The 22,652-nt window shown below is 48.5% G+C and overlaps 1 protein-coding gene and 2 long non-coding RNA genes across 15 annotated transcripts in view; 2 read left to right on the top strand and 1 right to left on the bottom strand.

The window, feature by feature from the left end:
- Positions 1 to 22,652, bottom strand: part of LOC100146423 (aldehyde oxidase-like) — a 73,907-nt gene that overhangs the window by 25,351 nt on the left and 25,904 nt on the right. For 11 of the 13 annotated variants that reach the window (XR_011428141.1, XR_011428137.1, XR_011428139.1 and 8 more), the window contains exons 14-26: positions 21,302 to 21,486; positions 20,446 to 20,629; positions 19,080 to 19,172; positions 17,828 to 17,997; positions 17,103 to 17,217; positions 15,463 to 15,585; positions 12,372 to 12,468; positions 11,808 to 11,932; positions 10,686 to 10,819; positions 8,659 to 8,746; positions 6,038 to 6,124; positions 5,438 to 5,629; positions 3,157 to 3,384 (exon numbers count right to left, since the gene is read on the bottom strand). Coding sequence is in view for 8 of the 13 variants with exons in the window: in XM_070240628.1 (XP_070096729.1) it covers positions 3,157 to 3,384; positions 5,438 to 5,629; positions 6,038 to 6,124; positions 8,659 to 8,746; positions 10,686 to 10,819; positions 11,808 to 11,932; positions 12,372 to 12,468; positions 15,463 to 15,585; positions 17,103 to 17,217; positions 17,828 to 17,997; positions 19,080 to 19,172; positions 20,446 to 20,629; positions 21,302 to 21,486 (1,821 nt within the window). In the remaining 5 variants the exon portion in view is untranslated. 13 annotated transcript variants of the gene reach the window in all.
- Positions 203 to 17,048, top strand: LOC111768793 (uncharacterized). Its single transcript, XR_011428338.1, has 3 exons — positions 203 to 868; positions 1,859 to 1,937; positions 16,937 to 17,048. It is a non-coding gene; the product is annotated as an uncharacterized lncRNA (long non-coding RNA).
- Positions 6,814 to 10,128, top strand: LOC111768792 (uncharacterized). Its single transcript, XR_002801350.2, has 3 exons — positions 6,814 to 7,019; positions 9,100 to 9,219; positions 9,992 to 10,128. It is a non-coding gene; the product is annotated as an uncharacterized lncRNA (long non-coding RNA).

Below are 22,652 nucleotides of genomic sequence, written 5' to 3'. Positions count from 1 at the left end.
TTCTCATCCCCGCCCCACCCCCCGGGAGGATTAATTACTCTCCTCTCTGCACTTCCTCTTACGGGGTGCACTGGGCTGAATAATGTCCCACCTAACCCCAAATTCATGTCCACCTGGCACCTCAAAATGTAACCTTATCTGGAAATAGTCTCTGCAGATGTGATTAGTTAGCGTGAGGTCATACTGGATTAGGGCGGGCCCCACATCCGGTGAGCAGTGTCCTTCTGAGAAGGCCACGTGAAGACGGAGGCAGAGACTGGGGGTCTGCAGCCACAAGTCAAGGAACACCAGGAGCCACCAGAAGCTGGAAGGGACGAGGAAGGATTCTTTCCTGGACCCTTCAGAAGGAGCACAGCCCTGCTGACACCTCGATTTTAAATCTCTAGGCTGCAGAACTGTGAGAGAATAAATGTGTTGCTTTAAGCCGCCCCGTTTGTGGTCCTTTGTTCCGGCAGCCCCAGGAAATGAACACAGGCTTTTCTGCGGGAGTCTCGTGGAGGAAGGGCACCTGGTCCTGTTCAGCTTTGTGTCCTGTAGAGAATTGGGGGCAAGTCTGAATCACAGAGACACTAAAGAAATGCTTGTTAAATCGGATGAATGGAAATGTGGTATTTTTCCTTCCGGGAGGAGGAGCAGGAGGAGGAGGAGAAATGAGGACTCCAATCTATTCCCGTCTGAGGCTTGGAGGAGCTCTGGGGCACCCCGCTTGTAGGCGCTAATAATAGTAGTCATCCACCGTGGGCCTTTCGACTCCCTCTGAGAACAGCGCTCCCCATGCCTGGTTTAAAGGGGAGGCGTTCCAGTTCTGTGAGTCATCAGCTGACCCGGGATAACACGCTTCACTCAGCTCCCAGCTGGTGATTCTCGGGTGCGTCAATTTAGAGCTCTGTGCGGAAGCTGGAGGCCTTTCAAATGGAGGCTTAAATCTTTGATTCAAAGATGTTTGTGTGGCAAGATGAGAAGTTGGCTCCGTGGGAGAGGGCAGGGAGCAGGCTGTGGTTTGGGTGAGAAGCAGCTGTGCAGTGAGGGGAGGTGCGATGGGATGAAAACTACATAGGTGGCCTTTGTCCCTGGTTCTTGGCACAGAGCTCCTAGAACCCCTGGAATTTACTGTCTTTTGTTTGGTAATAAGATGACTCTTGGGGAGCCTAGATAGTTTCAGGACGGGGGAATGTTTGCCAGGAACACCAACCATGTGGCTAGAGAGTTCCATCTCTCAGCGCCCCCCAGGGGAGTAGAGACGGACTGGAGATTGAGGTCAGTCACCAACGGCCAAAGATTTAATCAGTTGTGCCTAAGTAGTGGCACCTCCATAAACCCCCCAAACGACGGGGGGTTCGAGGAGCTTCCGGGCTGAGGAACATCCACTAGGGGGAGGGTCGCCCGCTGGAGGGAGAGGGCACGAGCCTGTGTGCTCCCTGCCCCCTCGCCCTGTGCGTCTCTCCCATTTGGCTGCTCTTGGGTCGCATCCTCTATGACGAAGTGGCAACGACCGTGAGTAAAGTGCTTGCTTGAGTTCTGTAGCTCTGCAAATTATCAGACCTGAGGGGTGGGCAGGGGAAGGCCCAGAATTTGCAGTCGGCGGGGCAGAAGGGTGGGTGGCGTGGGCACTCCATTTGGGCTGGCGTCTGATGGGACTCAGCCTTTGACTGGGGTTCTGCGGTAACTCTGGGTAGCTAGTGTCAGAATCGAATTGCTAGACGCCCAGTTGGCGTTGGAGAATGGAGAACTGGTAGAGAAGACACAACGTTTCATGTCAGAGAAAAAACCACATGGGTGACCATCCAGGATCTCTTATGCTGTTGATTCAGTCCAGGCCTGTAGACGTGACCGTTAACCTTCCCGTGTCTCTTTATAGAACGAGCACGCTGGACCTAACAGGAGTGTGAGGCAGGAGTCCAGGGGTCCCACTGCCAGAGGAGCCCCAGCTCTGAGAGGTGAGTCTGAGCGCTCTGGCGGGGGGGGGGGGGGGGGGGTGGCGTGTGGGCTGCCCTGGAAAACTACCCAGTGCTCAGGCACCCCGCCAGGTGCTTTACTGTGACCGTCTCATCAAATCCTCATCAATCCTGAAACAGGATGATTATTCTCATTTTATAATTGGAGAAGCTGAGGCTCAGAGAGGTTAAATAACTTGCTAATGTCACACAGCTAGTAAGCGGCAGGGCCAAGGATTTCTCCAGTCTTCCTGACTCCCAGTCCTGATTAGGGGTTTGGGGCAAGTGCTTTATTCCCTAAGAAGGATTTCCTCTGGCAGAGCAGCTTGTGGGGTGGGTGTGTGTGTGTCTCTTGGCTGCCAGCAGTTGGACATCAGTGGAAGAATGCTTTCAGTGGTATACACGTAAGGGAGATCTAATGCATTTTCAGATTTAGAGTTTAGGTTTAGATTTAGATCTAATGCATTTAAGACTTTTCCAGTTGCTGAGTTTTCTGCTTTTGGTGGACAATAACGGGGAGGCAACAAGCTCTCCCAGTTTCCTAAACAGCTTTCCTGTGTACGACCTGTTGGGATTTCTGGGAAGGCTCGTCCGCACCAGTCCTTGCGCTATCGGGTGGACTCATCCATGTGCTGCCCTTCTGCCTCCCTTCTGGAAGGGCCTCTGGATGGCTTGTTTCTTCCTTTCACACGTTTACTTGGGAGGATTTCTGGAGCCCACTCTCACTTCCCCCCCAGACTTGACACAGGTTCCTGAGGGTGTGCCTCGAAACAGCCAGCTGCTCAGAGCAAAACGGAAGATGTAGCACGTGCACCAGGTGTGCTGCGGTGTTTGGGACACGGACCAGCAGACGTGCCATTCCCACCCACGCCAGGAGACCCCCAGCTCCAAAAGCACAGTACCACGCCTGTGTGGTCGCCTATTCCCTTAGCGAAGAGTGGGGGTTCCTGAGAGGGGGGTCAATGCTCCATCTTGGCAGTTATGCACCACAGGCCTCCTGCTCGCTCATGCTGTTTTCTGCCATTGAGGCTTTTCTACTGCACTGTGTTAAAAGTGCTTGCAGTTGCGGGCTGCTCAGGAGAGTTTCGTACATTTCTCCCAGGTTCCAGGGTCGGGGGCTCGGTGCCCTGGGGCATGTGACACTCTCCCAAAGTCAGCACTAGCTGACTGGGCCAGGAGGGTGTCTGACATGAGGGTTCCACCCCACATAGATGAGTCTTACCTGATGAAAGCTTGTGGCAGCAAAGCCAACGGAAAACTTCATGGGGACCACAGCCAGGCCTCTCTTCCTCCAGTAATTCTTCTTGTTGAACTCTGCCACTTGCATCCTTCGGCTGTGAAAGGAAGACTTGTCCAGACATTCGTTCCAGCATCTTATCAGGGGCTCAGGGTTGAACGCTTGTTTGTAGATGGTTTTATCAACTGTTTTGTACATGTTTTTCTCCCTCACCTGAAACGGGTGGGAAATGGAGGCGACAGTTATGGTAAGACAGGAACGGGCTGCAGAACAGAGACTCGAAAAGCCCCCTGGTAGAGCACAGACTTTGATGGGGGAGACAGGCTCTTTCTCCTTTTTCTTGCAAGCATATGTCTTGCAAAAGCAATAGAGGTGATTTCTCACCTCTTCTTCCATGCACAGCCGGGGTCTCTCCCTCCTGGAAGTGGAGGGTGGCGGTAGTGACTGCTTTGTGTAGGGCGGTGGGGTAAGGGGCCTAGGGAGGCCGATTTTTCTTCTTTCTCCTACAAGGTTCAGAGGATGGGGCAGAGTCGGTCGGTAGTACATAAAAGCAAGAGTCTGTTGTCATAACTGAAGACTCGTTCTGCTAGAGAGGAGGAGCGTTGCGCCAATGACGGAGAGCAGAGCCTCTCTAAGGCTTCCAGCTGCCTTGGGAACAGGTTGTAGGCAAATCTTTTTCAAAGTGTCTCTGAATATGGGTGTCTTAGTCCCGGAAGCTTGCAGCCTTGACAAGGAAGGAGGGCCCACGGGGACATGCTCCGGAGTTTTTCATCATCCCCACCACACTCTAATAGCAATAGTAGAATTATGATTATCAGCAGCCACACCGGACTAATACTATCCAGTTTATGAAAACGAGTTTCAACAAATGCTAACTCACTTGAGTCTTGCGGAAACTCTGTGAGGTGTGTCACACCGCCCTCATTTTACAGATGAGGAAACTGAGTCACAAAGAGGTTGCCTCTCCTTGTTCAAGTTCTTCCACTGGCCTATCCTACCTTTCCATTATCTGTGCCTATCATTCTTCAAGGCCTATCTCAGTGCCATTGTCTCCAGAAAGTTCTTCCTACTCCCCGCCCCCCAAGCCAATGTGAAGTCTTCCTCCTCTGTACCCACAGAACACTCTGTGTGACTTCTCTTGGGGTAACTGCTGTCTTCTTTGTCCAATCTTTAGGTGTTCTCTCATGTGTAGGCAGTACCCTGACAATCACAAATCACAAACCTGGTGGTCCTCCCTGTTGAATTAGGGACAAAGGGGCTCAAAAGACAGTACATGGAAAGTCTTGTGGGAGCAGAGGGCCTACACTGGGGAAACAAGGGACAGAAGTGTGAACAGTAGGCTGGAGTTGGACTGGACGTGTGAGGAGTGGGAGAGTTATCAGCAGGTGTCTCGGTGGCCTGTGGCGGCCTCTCTCCCCTGGTCTAGCACACTGTGCATACTGTGCACCTTCTAGGACCTCACACAAAATTGCGTTTTTGGAGGGCATTCTTTTGACACTCTCTCTCAAAAGTTTTCAAGCGCACCAGCAGTTCCTCTTGTGTAAATTTATCCTAAAGATGTCGACAGTAGGGCAAAGATGCGCCCTTGGTACATCTGTACCAAGATGTTTATTGCGGCATCATTTTAATAGCCCCAAATGAGTAACAACCTGAATGTGTATCAATAAAGGAGTGGCTAGATAAGTTACACGCATCCATATTACATAGTGCCATTCAGTCATCAAAAAGAATGCAGCAGATCATTCTACTGACATGGGAAGACAGCATATGTCAAGTAGAAAAAGCAAGGTGCAGAATACTATGTGTACTATGGTCCCGTTTCGGTAAATAACTACGTATGTGCACATCCACATTATAAGTCAATGTCTACCTGTGTGTGTGAATACAGATGGGTGGAGGAACACAGAGAAAGGGCCAGAACAATAAACACGGAACTGTTAACAGTGGTTACTCTCAACCAGCAGGGAGGGGGATGGGAAAGGGGCTGTTCACTTTCTACTTTAATTATTTCAGTGTGGTTTGAATGTTAAAAATAGTAATTATTTTGTATAGATTAAGAAAGAAAGAAAGAAAAAGAAATCAAAGATGCAAACATAAGGAGGGATGACGACACGGGGAGGTGAGTTGTTTAGGTAGCTCTGGATGCACCTTGAGTTCTGAGCCAGGGCTCACTCCTGCGGCTCTTCCAGGGTGATTCTGTGGGAGCTGTTCCCTGCCTTGTCTGATTCTTGAGCAGCTTTGGTTACGACCTTGATTACAGCCTTACCTTTTCTGGCAGAAGGCCACATTTGGCTGCCACGGCTGTGATGCAAGACTCTGTGACCAGGGTTCCTTGGGGGAAGCCGAACCCACGAAAGGCCGTGTTGGATGGTAAATTTGTCATGCACGCACGTCCCCAGAACCTGAGGTTGTGGATTTTATATGCATTTTCCATCTTTAGTATAAGAAATTCAGTTACCTAAAGTAAAAGGAGATATTCACATACATTGGACAACACTTTTTTTTCTCTAAAAGTCGAGTACAGGGGGCCGGCCTGGTGGCATCGTGGTTGAGTTCACGTGCTCCACTGTGCTGGCCTGGGGTTCACTGGTTTAGATCAAGCCGAGCTGTGGTGGCATCTCACATACAAAATAGAGGAAGACTGGCACAGATGTTAGCTCAGCAACAGTGTTCCTTGAGCAAAAAGAGGAAGATTGGCAACAGATATTAGCTCAGGGTTCTTTACCATAAAAAAAAAGTCAAGTACAGAGTCAAACTGCTTGTGAAACTTGGTAAGTACTGGAGGAAACATGCTCCATAAAGACTCATCTAGAAATGCTGCATTCTACTCACAATCAAGGACCGGGCTGGTTTCCGAGGCACATACCAGCTCTGAGTCATCCAGCGTGCAGCCTCCGTTAATGAAGCACTCGATGTCGAGAGCTCTGATGCGCCCGCTGTTCATGAATCCCACCTGTCACCAAATGATGGACAGTTGATGATATGTTTCAAATTTGCTTGCCAAGCTGGAGCCACAGCCCAGCTCCATGACTGGCAAGACTGAAGACAGACTCTTCTCCCGTGTGCTCTGGGGTATCCCACACCTGGCGATCCCCTTCTTTTTCAGTGCGTGGCCGACAAAGACCTCCTCTGACCTGAGTTTGGCTGAGCCCTTTTCTTCCCACGTGTAGTTTTCTGGCTTCACAGTCCGTATGGAACTGCTTTTCTCCTGGCATATAATTGCTACCCTCTTCTTCCTTATTCTTGGAAGAGTCTCCTTCACTTTTTACTGGTTTTCCTTCTAACTTAGTCTGTGGTTTTCCTCATTGTGGAAAAGTCTCTGGGATTCCAGAGCTCATTGGAATGAATCACAGTGCATCTTTTTTTTTTTTAAATCATTGCCGCTTTTAAAAATTAAATTAAGTTGATTGTTTTCATTTTATTGAGGTCACATTGACTTATGTAAATTTCAGGTGTACATCGTTATATTTCAGCTTCCGAATAGACTGCGTTGTGTTCACCACCAAAAGTCTAGTTTCCATCTGTCACCATCCATATGTGCCCCTCACCCGCTTCTGCTCTGGTAACCACTAATCTATTCCCCGTATCTACGTGTCTGTTTATCTTCCACATATGAGTGAAATCATGCTATTCTTGATGAAGCCTCGGAGGTTGGGATGCCTGAGGGAGCGTGACTGCTCTCATGTCACTGAGCTGGTGAAGCACTTCGTGATCGCTTAAGGACAGAGCAAACGTGAGCTGGCACTGCTCTTACCGCTGGGACTCCGGGAAGGCAGCTTGTGTTTTTCTGAAGTTGCCATCCCCTCCCACCCGCCTAGACCAGTCCGTCTGCACAGCCAGATTGAAAAGTAAGTTCCCCCTATCTATTGTAGTTCGACCAAAAAGGATTGGCCAGGTCCCTTTGCCTTTCTGAAAACAGGGAAAATCCATCTGAAGGAACTGTACAACTGTATGGTTATCACTGACTCCAAGGGAAATGCTGGAGGACGAACCAGAGCAGTGAAGAAATATAGGAAAAGCCAAGAATTCAGAATTTAAGTTAATTTTGACAAATGCTAGGCTGAAGTCTACTTTGACTTTTCATGAAGAAAGAATTGCTAAGCAGTCCCATAAATAAATTAGCAGAGATAATTCTTATAATATATGTTATATATATATAATATAAACTTTTCAAGAATTTTGGAAAAATGTATTCACACGTAAACATCTATTAGGCTAATTTACAAATAGTTCTGAATAACTAAGCAAAACTTTGTTAGCCAGGTCTGAATGAGGATATGTATACATACATACACACTCATACATTATTACATTCAATGTAAACTTATATTTCTTTAAAAAAATAAAATTTGGAGTTTTCAAAAAGTCTATTTCCTTCTTTTAATTATATTTTATATTCATTTATATTTTATATTGTATTTTATAATCACCAAAATATTTACAGTCTAGAACTTTCTTACTAAGTACTAGTACTAAAACAGTGCCCTGTGATGTAAATAAAGCCTGATTTATAATTTAGGCCAAAACCAAAGACCTCAACAACCACATAGCACCAACTGCCAGCCTCCCAGAGTGCACCTCCACATTGCTCTCCGTGCTAGCAGAAGATAACAGCCGTGAGTTTTAATTTCTGTGCAGTTGAAGGCAAATAAAAAGTTTAATGGCCAACTATGTTCCTTTCCTCTTTAATTATAAAAATTACCAGTGCCAATGGAAGAAATAAAACTGAGCTGTGGTGTGGAAAGCTGTGGCTTTAGTACCACAGGGAATATAACAGTTTAGTAATCTAGCAACAACAAAATCAGAAAATCTAGCTATGTATATGCTATAAGCAATTCCCAAATAAAGCATATTTGATATAGAAACATTGCATTAGAACTGTCTTAACAACTCAATCACAGATTTGAAAAGTAGCATTGTTGTCAGTATATTGCCAAGTATTTTTACCAGCGTTTATGCTGCAGTTGCATAAAAGTGCAATGAACGTGGTTTGGAAACAATTTTAAATTATTTCTCTAGTTAGTGGATTCTTTTCCCTATTTGCAAAGTGCTTTTGTATGACTTTCGTAGCCACTTGGTGGAAACATTCGTAAAAAATGATTTTGCGGTTAAAATGGTCAAGCTGTTTCCAAACATTTCCACTGCAAAATAGTATTTTTATAGTGCAGAAATTTTGGTACAACAATGTTTGTAGCTTCTTTCAGTTTTTTCTGTCTTTGAGGACCACTAATGTAAATTCTCATTCCTTCAATAGCATTTTTATCATTATTTGAAATAGTATTTTTATCATTCAGCTTCTTCAAAATTCTACACTAGATTTATTTAAAGTTCCTCATAAAATCTTATGAGTATTCAAAGACACAGCATCCTCATTTAATATTTTAGATTATTGTTTGTTTTCAGAATTAGCAAAATCAAAATAATAGAAAAAGATAAAACCATTAAAATAAAATGAGGTATTTTAATAATTTCATCTTTAATACTCACTTTATATTTTCCAAATAATGGGTGTCTTCCCCCAGTTATTAACATATCATCTTCACGATCAAGAACAAGACGAATGGGGTAACCAGTTCTAAAGAAGAGAAATCTTAGTCAGATTCTCCATCCATCCCACCCACCCATCTGCTGTCCACTCACCTATTTATCCATTCTCTCATTTAACTATCTTCTCACCCATCCATCTGTCCACCTTTCTACCAACCTAGTCACCATCCATTCTCCTCCTCATTTATTCAACCATTCATTTAAGCATCCATCCATCCCACATATATTTATTGAGTGCATATGGTGTGCTAGGCACTGATCTGAACTAGTGTATGACTAAGTTACTATTGTCCCTGTGGTCTATAACTTCATGGTTGGAGAACTAGTAAAGGGATTAATGTCATATGTCAGTTAACTTGTGTTCTTATGACCCTCATCCAGATTCAGCCACTTTGTGTATCCCTACCACTAGTTACAAGGAGGAAGGATGTGAACAGAAAAATGCAAACTTAACAACAGAACTGGAAAAGCAAGGCCAACCACTTGTCCTAGGATGTCTGGGTTAGTATCTTCGTTTTCACCCTCGAGTGCTACTCTGTTGGCCAAGTTGGGCCCTTGGGTAGCTAGGGTTTCACCCTTTCTTATCTTTAAGGCAGAGTTTCCCAAACTTTGGAGTACAGAAGAATCATCTGGAGTGCTGGTGAAAATGCAGATTCCTAGGCCTTAGTACTAGGATTCTGATTCCACAGGTTGGGGAGGGGCCCCAGAATCTGCATTTTTCTCAGTGATTCTGACACAGGTATCTCCAGGTACCTGTTGAAAACCATGATTCTAGGGCAGGGTTTCCTGGTCTTTAACAGTTAGGATCAACTGGAGCATCAGTTAAATGTAAGTTTCCGGGTCCATCCCCTGGTGATTCTGATTCAGTGAGTCCGGGATGCGGAGGCAGGAATGTCTATGAGCTCTTATTATCAGCAGTTTGGGAAGACTGCTCTGGGGACCACAATGCGTGGCAGGTGTGTGCTAAGGCAGCGTTGTCGCTTAAGACGCTAGTTGGGACACTCAGCTGCATGGTGGAACCCCTGGGGAAGTTTTAAAATACACCGACAGCCGGGCCAGGACGAGGCAGCCTAGGTGATTGGATTTAAACGCTCCCCAGCTGATTCCAATGTACAGTCACGTTTGAGAAGTCTTAAAGGCACAAAGCCTGGTGGGAATACGATGAACTGATTATCTCTTGCTGGGTCCCCAGTGGGTATGAATAGAGAGGGCTCATTATGGAAAGAACTGGGGGTGGGATTCAGATCTTGCCTCTTCCCATCTCTCCTTGCAGGATGAGACATATATCTCAGTGCCTTGTGACCTAGTTCTGAACGACACAGAGATGGTCAAGGGAAGCAAGACCTTTGAACTGTGCAGGCTGAGTGGGGCTCTGACAAAGTAACAAAGAAACAGCCATAGGAAATGAACAAAGAACAGGAAAGCCAGCACCATGAACAGCACGAGCAGCAGGGAGCGAGCCTGCTGGTTGACGCTAGCCCGGAGCTCTCTTTGAGGATGTCATTGTCCACTGAGCACACACTGAAGAGCCAGCCTTCCCAGGTGCAGAGAGGCGGAGGGTGGGAGCCTTCGTTCCTCACTCCTCTGTCTGCAGCTGCGAGCAGGAAGGAAGAGTGGGGGAGCAGCCTCCCCTTTGGCACTCCACGTGGGCAGGTGACTTGCCCTGAGCCTAAAAGGGTCACGTTGTCTCAGGGACAGGCAGCCTCAGGCCTGGAGGGGTTTGACTGATTGTACCACTTTTCCATTTACAGCACTTTAGCCTATTCTGAGTCCTATGTACATTTGACCTTCCAAGAACTCTAGGAGGGTGGGTATTATTATCTATAATCATAAAGAGAAAGAGACAGGAGACCGAGTTGCCCAAGGACGCTCAGGTGGTTATGACAGTAGCCCAGGTGACTCTCAGGCCTCTGATCTGCCCTCAGCTGTGTGCATTTTACACGCTCTTGCACCCCAAGTGCACTTACTTGTTTGCGCCCACAGCTGCAATAGCCCCGAGTACAGCTGGTCTTCCCACCTTCCCGCCAAAACCTCCACCCACTCGCTTTACATGACAGGTGATCCTGTTGATGGGGATGTTTAACGTAGAGGACACTGTTTTCTGTAAAAGTGAGATAATGGGAGAGTTTTACAAGAGTGAAATGGCAAAGACGCTCTTTGTTTCCTGAAGCAGCATCACAGGAAAATCACGGACATCTACTGTCTGCAAAAACCCCTGAGATGGTCTGCGTCTGTCTTGCGGTGCTCTTCTCAGTTCATAAGCATCATTAATCTTCACAGAACAGCCCTTCCAGCAGAAGAATGGCATCTTCCAGAAGGGAAACTGTCAGAGTCCCGGGTTTCTGTTGGAAGCTGTAATCCTAGTGAAAAGCCTAGACCTAACGTCACAGCCAAGTGAAAACCAGCAAGCTCCTGGCAGGCCACTAAAGAAGAGGATGTGTTCACAGCTGGGACCTAGAGCACTTTGTGACTGGGGAATGAAAATCTGCTACAAAGGGATGGGTTTTTACTCCATAGTTTATCCATAATGATGATGATTATTTTTTTTTGGTGAGGGAGATTGGCCCTGAGCTAACATCCACTGCCAGTCTCCCTCTTTTTGCTTGAGGAAGAGTGTCCCTGAGCTAACATCTGTATCAATCTTCTGTTTTGTATGTGGGACGCCACCACAGCATAGCTTGATGTCTGTGGGTCTGCACCCAGGATCTGAACTGGTGAACCTCAGGCCGCTGAAGCAGAGTGCAGGAACTTAACCACTACGCCACTGGGCCAGCCCCTATAATGATTAGTTTAGAGAAAAATCAAGTACAGATAGAATTTCGTGTTGTCATCCAATCACGGAGGTCATTTAAGTGCGTGCGGTGCAAATGAATGTCCTCTGTAAATCTAAAGCGACTGTGGCTGCTCTTTATTTGCTTGACAAGACCAGAGAAAATAAAAGGGGTCTCGGGTCTTAGCTGCTCCACTGATGTCCCATCCTTGGATTCTAAGTTTTGGAGGTAAACTGGCTGCCACCTGTGAGGCTGTGGGGACTGAAGGCCACGACGGAAGGAGCAGGTTGGGGAGGTGGGGGCGAGCATGGACCTCACCTGCACGTGGGCTGGATCCTGTGTCGACACATAAATGTCCAGTTCTTTGTCCTCTGTCTTTGGAATAACGAGCACTCGCTGTGTTTCCATGTAAAAATGTTCCTGTCCTCCAACGTGGACCTCTCCTGGAAGAGCACAGGGGAATTCCTGAGGGCGTGTGCTGGTCGGAAATCCCGTGCTGGGGCATCAGAAGCAAGTGAGAGGAGGACGGGCCAGCCTGGCTTTGTCCTGACCAGGGAACCGTCCTGTGTCAGCCGAGGGCGATGTGTTTCGGAGACTACGGTTCTGGGTGAGAAGTTGACAGTGTCTGGTTCCGCTCCTCACTCTGCCCTTGGCTCGTCAAAATCTTAGGAGCGTTCCTTCTGTTCATTCTGCGGCTCCCTACCCTCCACCCCCGAGAGCAACACACACACACACACAATCTGAGAGGAAGAGATACGAGAGACTTGGCAGAGGGCCACGACTCTAGAGGCTGGTCTTTCTGGGATGAAACCACGTGCTCTCAGCGTCTGCTTCAGAACAAGACTCTCCCAAAGGTTCTATTACATATCCTGAGTCGCTTACCTTCCACAATTTGATCGACTTCTTCAAATGCCTTCTCGACGTTTCCTTGTTCAAGCTTTTTTTCAGGGCACAGGAACGAGCTGTGTTTTATGGCATCCTGAGCGACAGGGGAAAAAAACCACAAAAACCAATTCTTTTCATATTTTTCTTCCACTGGCAGTTTTTTCTTTTTTTTTTTTTAAGAGTTTTTTAAAAAAATTTTTTTCCTTTTTTCTCCCCAAAGCCCCCTGGTACATAGTTGTATATTCTTCGTTGTGGGTCCTTCTAGTTGTGGCATGTGGGACACTGCCTCCGTGTGGTTTGATGAGCAGTGCTATGTCGCACCCAGGATTCGAACCAACAAAACAATGGGCCGCCTGCAGCGGAGCACGTGAACTTAACCACTCGGCCACGGGGCCAGCCGCCTGGCAGTTTTTTCTTAATCAAAGGCCAGGAAAATCCCCCAAATTGCCATCTACCAGGACACACGAAAGGAGTTGTGTTAGCCAGAGAGCACTAGAGTGATGGGCTCACCATGGAGACCAGACGCCAGAGGGCATGTCTTCTAGAACGGAGCAAACCAAAAAGAAGGACTGGAAAAACGTTAACAGTTGGATCTGGGGACGCTATAGTGGTGCAGGATGACAACTACTCATTTCTCATTTTCAGTGTGGACCTCCAGGGAACAGCTGATAGGTCCAAATGGGTGAGGCTCTGGGCCCTCCCTTTTGACCCTCTCCCTGAAGAGAAGTCCTTGCCTCAGACCTAGGTAGCTCACGAACGAGAACCTCTGACTCAGGGATCTGAAGAACCGAGGCCGTGCTGAGGAAGGGGATTCAAGTCCTAACGCATCTCTAGGCAAGAAAGCCCAAGAGACGCTGGAGGAAGCCGCCCATTTCTTTGAGTATTTGGCATATCTCCTAAGGGCCTTTCTAGCCTTTTATTCTGTTTTCTTTCTGACAATAACATGAACTGACTCACACTGAAGATGGGAAGCCCTTCCATTCTGAGGTTCTGTGGACTGACCCACCGATCCTTGCTTAACCTTTGGACTCAAGGTGATTTTCTGTCCTTCCGAATGGCGCCTGTCTCCTGCATTCTTACTCTCCAACAGCTGCAAATCCATCGCCTTCCTTGCTGCTGATGACAATGATAATACTGAAGCAGGTGATATTTATTGAGAGCTTGTTTTCTGCCAAGCACTGTAATATATAGTGTATGTACATGTATTCTCACATTGATTCTATTATTCTCTCCACTTTCCAGATGAAGCAACTGGGCTCACAGAGCTTAAAATAACTTTCTCAAAGTCATGCTTCAAATAAGCGATGGAGGCAGCTTTCAAGCCGAGGCTAGGTTTTCAGAAATGTCTGGCCTGACAATGAATATTTGATTTCTCAAAGCAGCAGGAAATGAACAGTATAGTGGAATTTTTCATTTTCTGCTACACCAAGATCTCAATAAGTCACCCTAGTACATGTGGAAGTATGTTTCTTGCCATATGGTAAACGTGTCATAAGGTAGTACCATCTTATTGTAATACATGCCATATCTAGTGAGCGCTAACTGTGTGCCAGGCTGTGGGCTAAGTGCTTTACACATACTAACTCGTGCCGTCTTACAACAACCGGATGAGGTAGGTATTATTACTACCTCCACCTTACAGTTGAGGAAACCATGGCACAGACAGGTTAAGTAACTTGCCTAAGGTCACGGAGCTAGTAAGTGGTGCAGCCAGCATTCATACCTGGCAGTTTGGTTCTAGAATCTATGCTTCAACCACTAGCATACACTGACTCTCATATATACAGTCATATAAATGAATGAGTGGATGGATGGATGAATAAGTATTGATATATATGACTATTTTGTTGCCTATTTTTGTTCACAAAAGAATTTGGTGCTGACTCTGGACAGTCCTATTCTGCGGGGACTCCAGATCGCTAACCATCCTGAGCCCCAGGATACTTCACGGCTGTGTCCTCTGGACGTCACTTCTCCCTTGAGGACATGGGATGAGAATTGAAGTTTCAAAAACCCATGTTAGGATCCCAGCCCAACCCTAGGAAGGGGAGTGAGCCGAGAAAAATGGCCTGGACTCCCTGTAATCTCGACAAAAGAGGAATTTGGATCAGAGTTGACTGGGTTTAGAAAGATCAAGAAACATGACTTTTTAAATAAATACTTTGAATATTGAGCAAGTTGTACCTTTTAGGAACATTCAAAAATGTTCAAATGGTTCACTGGGCCTTTGAAGATTTTTTATTTTCTGTCACAAGAAATCAAATAAGTGAGCTTTTCTCAACTCAATTACTCTGCACTCGCTCTTCATTCAGTTAGAACTGCCATCCTCAGTCCACGTCTGACTTTTCTGTTCTAAGTTCACTATTTGTGCATTTGCCAATATATGCTATGTGGTAGCATTTGCATTCCATCATCTCACCCAGAAACCAGAGTGGAAATTTCTCTGGAGTTCCATCATGAAAGTCCCATTGCTCTTGGGCTCCACCTTGAAAACGTTACTGTTCCCAATATCCATTCTCATCATCTTCCCAAGTTTCTAGTGGATACCTGGCCGCCTGGAATAAAATCGACATCCCCCAGCTCCCCTTGCTGTGGCACGTGACTAGGTTCTAACCAATGAGATGTAGGAAGGTATGTGTGACTTCTGGAAAGTGCCCTTCAAGGGAGGGGACACGCCCTTCATCACCTCATTCTCTCTGCTGTCTGCAATGTGACATAATGGCAAGAGCTTCCGTAGCCATCGTGGACCAAAGTGTGACCTGGAGAATGGAAACCGTGCATGACAGGGCAACTAGAGAGAAGGAGCCCGGATCCCTGACACGTAGACCCCCCTATAAGCCCTGAACTGACCACCTCTGCACTTTCTGAACGTGAGAGAGCAAGAAACTTCTGTCATTCTTTTCCTGTTTCTTGGAGCCTAAGCTAATTTCAATTCATACAAGTACTGTCTTCCCGAGAAAGCTGACTTTTCCAGAGCCAGCCAGTGACGAGATAAAAGTAGGGCCCTGACTTGGGCTCGCATTAACAAATTCACAAAGGCGCTTTTGATTCTACAGCCTCGCAGGAGAGACCGGCCAGCCCTGCTCACCTCGATGGTGAAGATTACGGGCTCCAGGTCCTCATAGGCGATCTTTGTCTCTTCCACTGCACGCTTTGCCTGTGCCTCCGTCTCTGCAACCACAGCACAGACGATCTGGCCCACGCACAGCACCTGGGGAAGGTACATGTGTGACGCAGGCAGAAGACTCTGGGTGGAAGGAGGCTCAGCTCATCCTCACCGGTGGCTGGTGCCTTAGTGATCATTCTTGAGCAACGAGAACCACACTGGAGGCACATTCGATTCCGTGTGCTTGGCGGAAAATTTTTAATTAAAAACCAATTTAAATAATACAGACGGTTCCATTGGCCATGTTACTCAATGCATGTAAGCCCCTAACCTCACATCCCAGAGTGGATGTGAGATTGGCTGTGACCTGAATCTGCTGGGTCCTCTGTCAAGCTTGGTTCACATGTGTCACTATCATGATGTCATTTCAGAGTCTAAAGATAAGGGAAGTATTTTTTGTACAACGCGGCTCCCATTGTGAACTAAGCTGTGTCCTCCCCCAAATTCATCTGTGGAGGCGCTCACCTCCCACGCGGCTGCATTTGGAAAGAGAGACCGTACAGAGGACCTTAAGGTTAAACGAGGTCATAAGGGTGGACCAGAGCCCAACATGACTGATGTCCTGATAAGCAGAGCAAGAGATCCAGGGAGGCTTGTGCGCGGAGAAAAGGCCATGTGAGGACACGAGGAGAAGGCAGCCCTCTGCAAGCCAGGAAGGGCGGCCTCGGGAGGAACCGGACCTGCCAGCACCTTGATCTTGGACTTTCCAGCCTCCAGAACTGTGAGAAAATACGTTTCTGTTTTTTAAGTCACCCAGTCTGTGGTATTTTGTGGCTGCCTGAGCAGATAATGCGGCTCCTAAATGAAAGCCAGCCCTTCATCTGGAGGTCACACAAATGAAAGTGGTTCGTTCTGTGGCTAGAGGAGAAATAGTCTACGCAGGACTCACTGAGATGTGACAATAGTAGCTGACACTTCCTGGGAGCCTTCACATGCCTTACATGCAAGAACTCATCCAAATCTCACAATACGGTGAGGTGCCTGCTACGATTGCTCCCCCCACAGAGGATGATACCAAGGGCGCCCCGCTAGTGCGTGGTGGAGCTGGAGCACGAACCAGGGTGGTCTGGCTCCGACAGCAGGTGCTCAATAGATTATCGGAGAATTGAATTAAAAGGTCAGATGTGGCAAGGGCAACTTCATTAAAAGTGGAAGGTGTGACGGTAGGTGGGAGGTGGGTCTAGGAAGGGAGGGAGGTCAGTATAAATAACAGGGAGTGGCTGTATGATCTGTACTCTCCTTTCTAGATCTTTCTAGGGTAGTCTGACCTGATCCAGGTCAGTGCCTACATTTATTCTTCAGGTGGGCTAAATGGACTCGAGAGCACACAGTCGGAAAACTAGGACTTATTGTTTTTCTGTAATAAGTTTCCTTTTATGTTATTTCCTGCCTCCAGAAAAGCAGCTCTGTCTGAATAAAGACATCGGGGTTAGAGAGAAGCTGGAAGAATTGTCCCTTCTCCCCCCGACAGCAGACATTGCTGGGAGGCAATGGAGAGCCGGCTGGAGGTGGCGCCTCGGTGAATATTTGCACAAAGTCATCTGGGAAGGCATGTTCTGTACCTTATCTACAGCCAACAGTTTGTCATCTTCGGCACCATTGGTGCCTGGAATGTCCTCAGCTGTTATCACATCAACCACCCCGGGGAGTTCAAGGGCCTTGGACAAATCAACTGATCTGAAAAGAGAGAAATATTTAAGAGGTAGAAATCAGAAAGCTTGGAGGCCCCAAACCTTTAAGGGAGGGAGAAAGCATGGTTGAAAATCAAAATATATAACAACTGGCCCAACTAGGCCCTGACCAATTGAAGCTGACCCACCACAGGAGGGTCCAGGAGGCCCCCTGCTGGGCCAGGGGTAACACTTTTGCTGCTGGGAGGGGAGCTTGAGGAGGGGCCGGTGTGGTTGCGGCAAGGGGTGTCCTTAGGGAGCTTAGGACAGTGGCCATTTAACATGTAGTAACGAAGGACCTCAGTGTTTTATCAGTCACTGAATGTCGGCCCTGCTCAGAGGTACTCCTTCGAGCCCTGCCCAAGGCTGCAGGGGGTAGAATGAGGTGTTGGGAGGCTGAGCCGGAAGCAAGGGGCCCATAACTAGGATTTTTGTTCTTGCATGCTGGTCATTTCTGGATTCTCTCCCTTCCTCCTCCTGGGGCTGCTGACCTTTTCTTTACTCTTTCCATTTTAGATCCTTTGGGTTTGGGACATCACAGGAGAATGGACACATTCCTCCCGGGGAATCCCCAGGTGTGCTTTTAAAAGGCTTTTGAAAGCTTTTCATTTACTTACGTGATTTTTGCATGGGCTCTGGTACTGGTCACCAAAGCCATGAAAAGTTCTTTATCCACCGTGGGGATGTCATCGCAAAATATGGCTTCACCTGTGGCATGTTTGAGACCTGACAGGTGCATGATGGGCCGTCCGACTGGATCCTGGAGGGCTTGGTGAGAGTCCACACTCTGCAGAGGAAGACGTGAGATGCCCTGGGAGCCTTTAATCTCAGGAGTGGCCCGGCCAATCACTGACCCTCCTGACTCGGGATGGAGAGATCAACGGTCACCCTCGGGCAACAAACTGGGCCAGATGATGAACGTGACAGTTTTATGATGTAACTAGACTGGGGACTTGTCATTTTAGTTATATGGCAATGCCTTCGACAGGGCCAACCTTTTGGCAAAATTGGGAAGTAGGTGAAGGGGCACCCAGCTTCTCCTTTTGGCATCTTTCCAAGTGGGGACCCTGGACCCCTTTCTGCTGGCACTCAGAGGGTCTCCCTGTCCTGCTTTCTTGCCTTTCCAATGATCAACCTATTCAACTATAAAGCGATCATGATGATGAGGCCTAAAGTGATGTAATTCCTCAGGGTGGGGGACCAAAATCTTAGCCCAAATCCTGCTTATTGACTTGAGCAGGGCCTCTGGGGAGGGAGGGGAGAAACCGCAGTGGAGTCCACCCAGACCAGGACTAAGGTGCCTTGGCTGCCCCTGTTGGTGGCACAAAAACATCCCTGGGAGGAGGAGGACACGGAGAAGGCGTTTATCCTGGAACTGTCCTCAGGGAAGAGCTGGTGTGGAGACGGGGTGAGGGGAGGGGTTGTGCTCTGAAGACAACAGTAGAGACTTTCTCAAGCGTCCTTCAGGAAGGGTGTGGCCAGTTACTCGCAGAGCTCTTGTTTTCCTGACTGGAGGTTGCACATTTGCCATCAGGGCTGAGGCTGAACCCGGCCGCTCCCCTGCTCTGCGCTCCCCCACACCTGCTTTAGCTGCTCTTGGAACAGCTGCTCGGGAGCAGCAGTGCAGAGACTCAGTGATGAGGCAGAGGGCCAGCTGCTCCAGGTCGGCTCAGCCTCGAGTGCATCTAGCGGCAGCCCAGGCCTGATCTGACACCCAGCATCTTCCTGATGTGGCCTGAACAAACGGCCGATATTCTAGCAAAACTGGAAAGTCCGAACTAGAAACCACAACTCTGAAGAGCTTGCCTGTTCACACAGCTATCACTTTTCTCTTAGTTTCTAGGTTTCTGTTAAGTTAAACTCACTGACCTGGTACCTTTGGACGCCCTGGGGTACTGTGGCCGGGAAATCTTCTAGAGCGCTTAGGAATCGGTCTGAAATTTCAGGAAAATGATGGCCATCCTGAGAGACATAATTCAAATCCAAAATGAGACAGAGATGCCGATTAGTCGATGATTGAGCTTGGCTGTGATTTATGTGAAAATGACTTGGGCAAAGTGTCCAAGACACGGCAGGGCCAGGCTGGCCTGGGTAACCCAAATCCACATCACCCCCCAGGATTTCACTTTTTATCTGAACATTTCTTGCCCTCCCTCCCTTTGCACATGATGTGGAACTGGACTGACTGGTTTGAACCTGATCTCAAGCCACCCGGAGGAGGGAGAGGCCTGTCAGCCAGCTGGCCCGCAGAGGCAGGGGGAGAAGCCAGGACGTTTGGGGCTGGACAAGCCCTCCCAGAATGGGCTGGAGTTCACTGGACACAAAGATCCCCCGTCCTGATTGCTCTTCTCAGAACTCAGCTGTTCTGGAAAAGCAGTAAAATCAGGACGCCTCTCTGGGTGTCACTGAAACACATCAAGTGTCTTGATTCAGGAATTAAACGGCAGCAAGGACGATCCTGGTGAATGTGGCTGGTGAGGGGCTTCACGGAGTGAATGAAAACCAGACGCTTTAGGAACCCTGCACGGCGGGGTGGGGTGCGGTGGGGAGATGGGGTGTGCAAGGCAGGGCGAGAGCTACAATCACGGTCGGAGGAGGAAAGAGAGAGAGAGGATGTTTTACTTTGCTTGACTTATTCCAGAAGTTTACAATCAGAAAATCTGGAGAGAAGCTACTTAAATGTTAGCATAAGAGTAAGTTTTGGTATTTTTGAAAAATAAAATTCAATTTTATATCTCATATTGAGTTTAAAATTCTAGAACAGGCAAAGCTAATCTATAGTCCACAAAGCAGGTCAGCAGTTGCCTGAGGGCCGACAGCAGAGGGGCCAAAGGAGAATTTTTGGGGTGATGGAAATGCTCTAGATCTTCTTGGAGCTGGTGGCTACACGGGTTTACACATTTGTCAAAACCGCTGAATTTAACTAGGTGCATTTTATTACATTTAATAATACTTCAATAAGGTTGATTTTAAAAGGAACCACATCGTGTACCAGAGGCAGAGGACCCTGTTTCACTGCTCTGGGCCTGCAGTACACATCTGCAGCATCCTGACCCTCAGGGAGTGGCCCTGGGGGGGCGGAATCCCAGAAGGAGGGATGGCTAGGAACTGACCAGGCCTGAGCTGGAACAAGTGACAGGTGACGGGGCAGGCTGCCGACAAGACGGTCTGCAAAAGCGGTGGGAAAGCTGGGAGTTCACGGCAGCAAGGAGCATGCAGAAGCCAGAGCACTTACGGGCACAGAGAGCAGCTTGCCCGGCTTCTTCAGTTCCTGCAGAACCTCCAGGTAGAACTTGAAAAAGAAGCTGACCACCAGAGTCCTCTTGAATTCCACACTGCCCCCCGGAGCCCCGCCTGGGAGGGAGACTTCGTCCAGGAGCAGCCTGCAAGCCTCATCCAGCATCGGCTCATTCCAGCGCCTGGGAAGGTTGCAGGCAGGAGGAACCAGCTGACGAGCAGTTCCAATCGAGCGGTGCGTGCTGGGTATTGCATGGGGATAAGCTGGAGAGCCCAAGTCTCCTTTTAGGAGTTGGAAGGGAACTTCAAAATCACCTCACCAAGCCCTTCAGGAAAACCGGGGCCTGGGAGGCTGCGCCCAGTGACCCGAGGGTCATGGCAGGCTGGGGATGGCACCTGTCCCATTGCAACCTGAACCAAGCATGTTCAAGAGCCAGAACCAGGCATTAAAGAAGTAGACCATTAGGGCCCATTCCATCACGAACTGCACAGGACTCAGACTCGGACACTGCCTCACTGAGGCAGAGGGAGGGGGTCCTGGGCAGCGGGAGCTGCAGGCGCCACGTGGACGTGGCCTGGCGTGGCTTTGCTGGGGATTGATGAACACAAGAGAATGGGGCTGCACACAGTCCTGGGCCATTTTTGGTGTATTGCTCACCCAAAGAGTGGTGCTTAATTAATCACAGTCAAATAAGATCTGATTCATTTAGCGAAATTACAGAAGGAACAACTAGTAATGCCCCCCAGAGGAGTTTCCACCCTCCTAGCGCTTCACCAGCTCCTGCTGCAGCCAAGCTTCCACTTGCTTCTGTGATGCCAAGTTTCACCCTCGGGGGGCAGCATTTGTCGCTTACCTGCCCAGGAGCTGCTGGCAGGATTTCTGTGCACTGATTGTGGCATCCCCAACCCCTCCGTAAGCCAGGCTCAGGTCCTCAATGGTGTCCGTGCCTTCTTGGAAGAGGACTCGCATGCCAGCCGTCACGTCGGCCAAGGCATTCTGCTGGCACTGAGCCTGTCGGAAGGCTGACACAAATTCCCACTGTGGAGACAAAACTCGTGAAGTTATATGATATGTCAAAGCTTTGACATGGTTTCCGCTTCTTGGTGCCACTAATTGATCACTTAGACTCAATCGAAAGGGACACAAAAGACACTTGGCACAATCAGAGAGAACTTGGCTGCCTTCTTGTTCCAAGTGAGAATGATGTCCGCCCAAGGTCCTCCCCTGGGGAGGCCAGGATGCCTCACACGGAATGCCTGGGTCATTTCCACAAGCCCTTCTTTCCAGGTGCCCTTCCCTCTTGCCTTCAGATGTCTTTGTCCCCACGAGGATGGAAGAGCCCCCCCAACACATATGCTTTCAAATGTGATTTACTTAAAGTGCAAAAGAGACCCACCACATTTCTTGGTTTGTAGAAACGGTCACTTTTCCATTTTGCAAAGCTCGTAAAGGAGTTGACTAAAACTTTCCAACAGTGACCTGGGGAATCTTGCATCAGGAACAAGAGTTAGGAGGGTGATGGCTGCCCCACTGACCCCTTGGCACCGTGACGGCTGGTGTGCTGACATGAAGTTAACGGAGGTGCCTGTGCCTCCAGTGCGTTCCATCTGCGTGGCCACTGATGGTGCTGTGTTTGAGTCTGCCTGTTGTTCTGTCTGGGGCCTTTATGCAGATGCACATTTGACTGGGAACACACTTCGGAGTTTCCATTCCAAGGGAAAAATAAATGAAGCTCCTACATGGCTGAAGGCAGGACTTAACATAAGACTTTTTGCATAACCCAGCTTTGGGTCTGTGTGTATGTGTGTGTGTGTGTGTGTGTGTGGTATTGCCTCTCTCAGGAAGTGTCTTCTCAGATTGGATTCAGGCACAGTTTTGGGGAGAGGCACAGGGAAAAGGGAGTGAGGACAGAGGGCCCCTCCTTTCACCCCCAGAGATCCTGAGTCAGTCAGCGTCTGGAGGCCCTCAGGCTCCTGTGAACCGCTGGGGTTAGCTGGAGGAGGGGGGCACGGGGAGGCCTGGCCCCAGCCTCCTTCTCCCTATGGGTCAGGCAGAGCAGCTCTCTCCACAGCCAGAGAACTTTAATTTCTGCCTCCCAGAGTCGACCCCTGGACATCAGCAGGCGTGGAAGCACGACTGTGGCCTGCACAGGCCCCGCCCCACAGCTGAAACAACCCCAAATCCACACCCAGAGCTGCCTGCCC

This window comes from Equus caballus, chromosome 18 (assembly GCF_041296265.1).
Source record: "Equus caballus isolate H_3958 breed thoroughbred chromosome 18, TB-T2T, whole genome shotgun sequence".
Classification (NCBI taxonomy): domain Eukaryota; kingdom Metazoa; phylum Chordata; class Mammalia; order Perissodactyla; family Equidae; genus Equus; species Equus caballus.
Note: the sequence above shows the minus strand (reverse complement) of the source record. Positions and strands in the feature narration are given on the sequence as shown.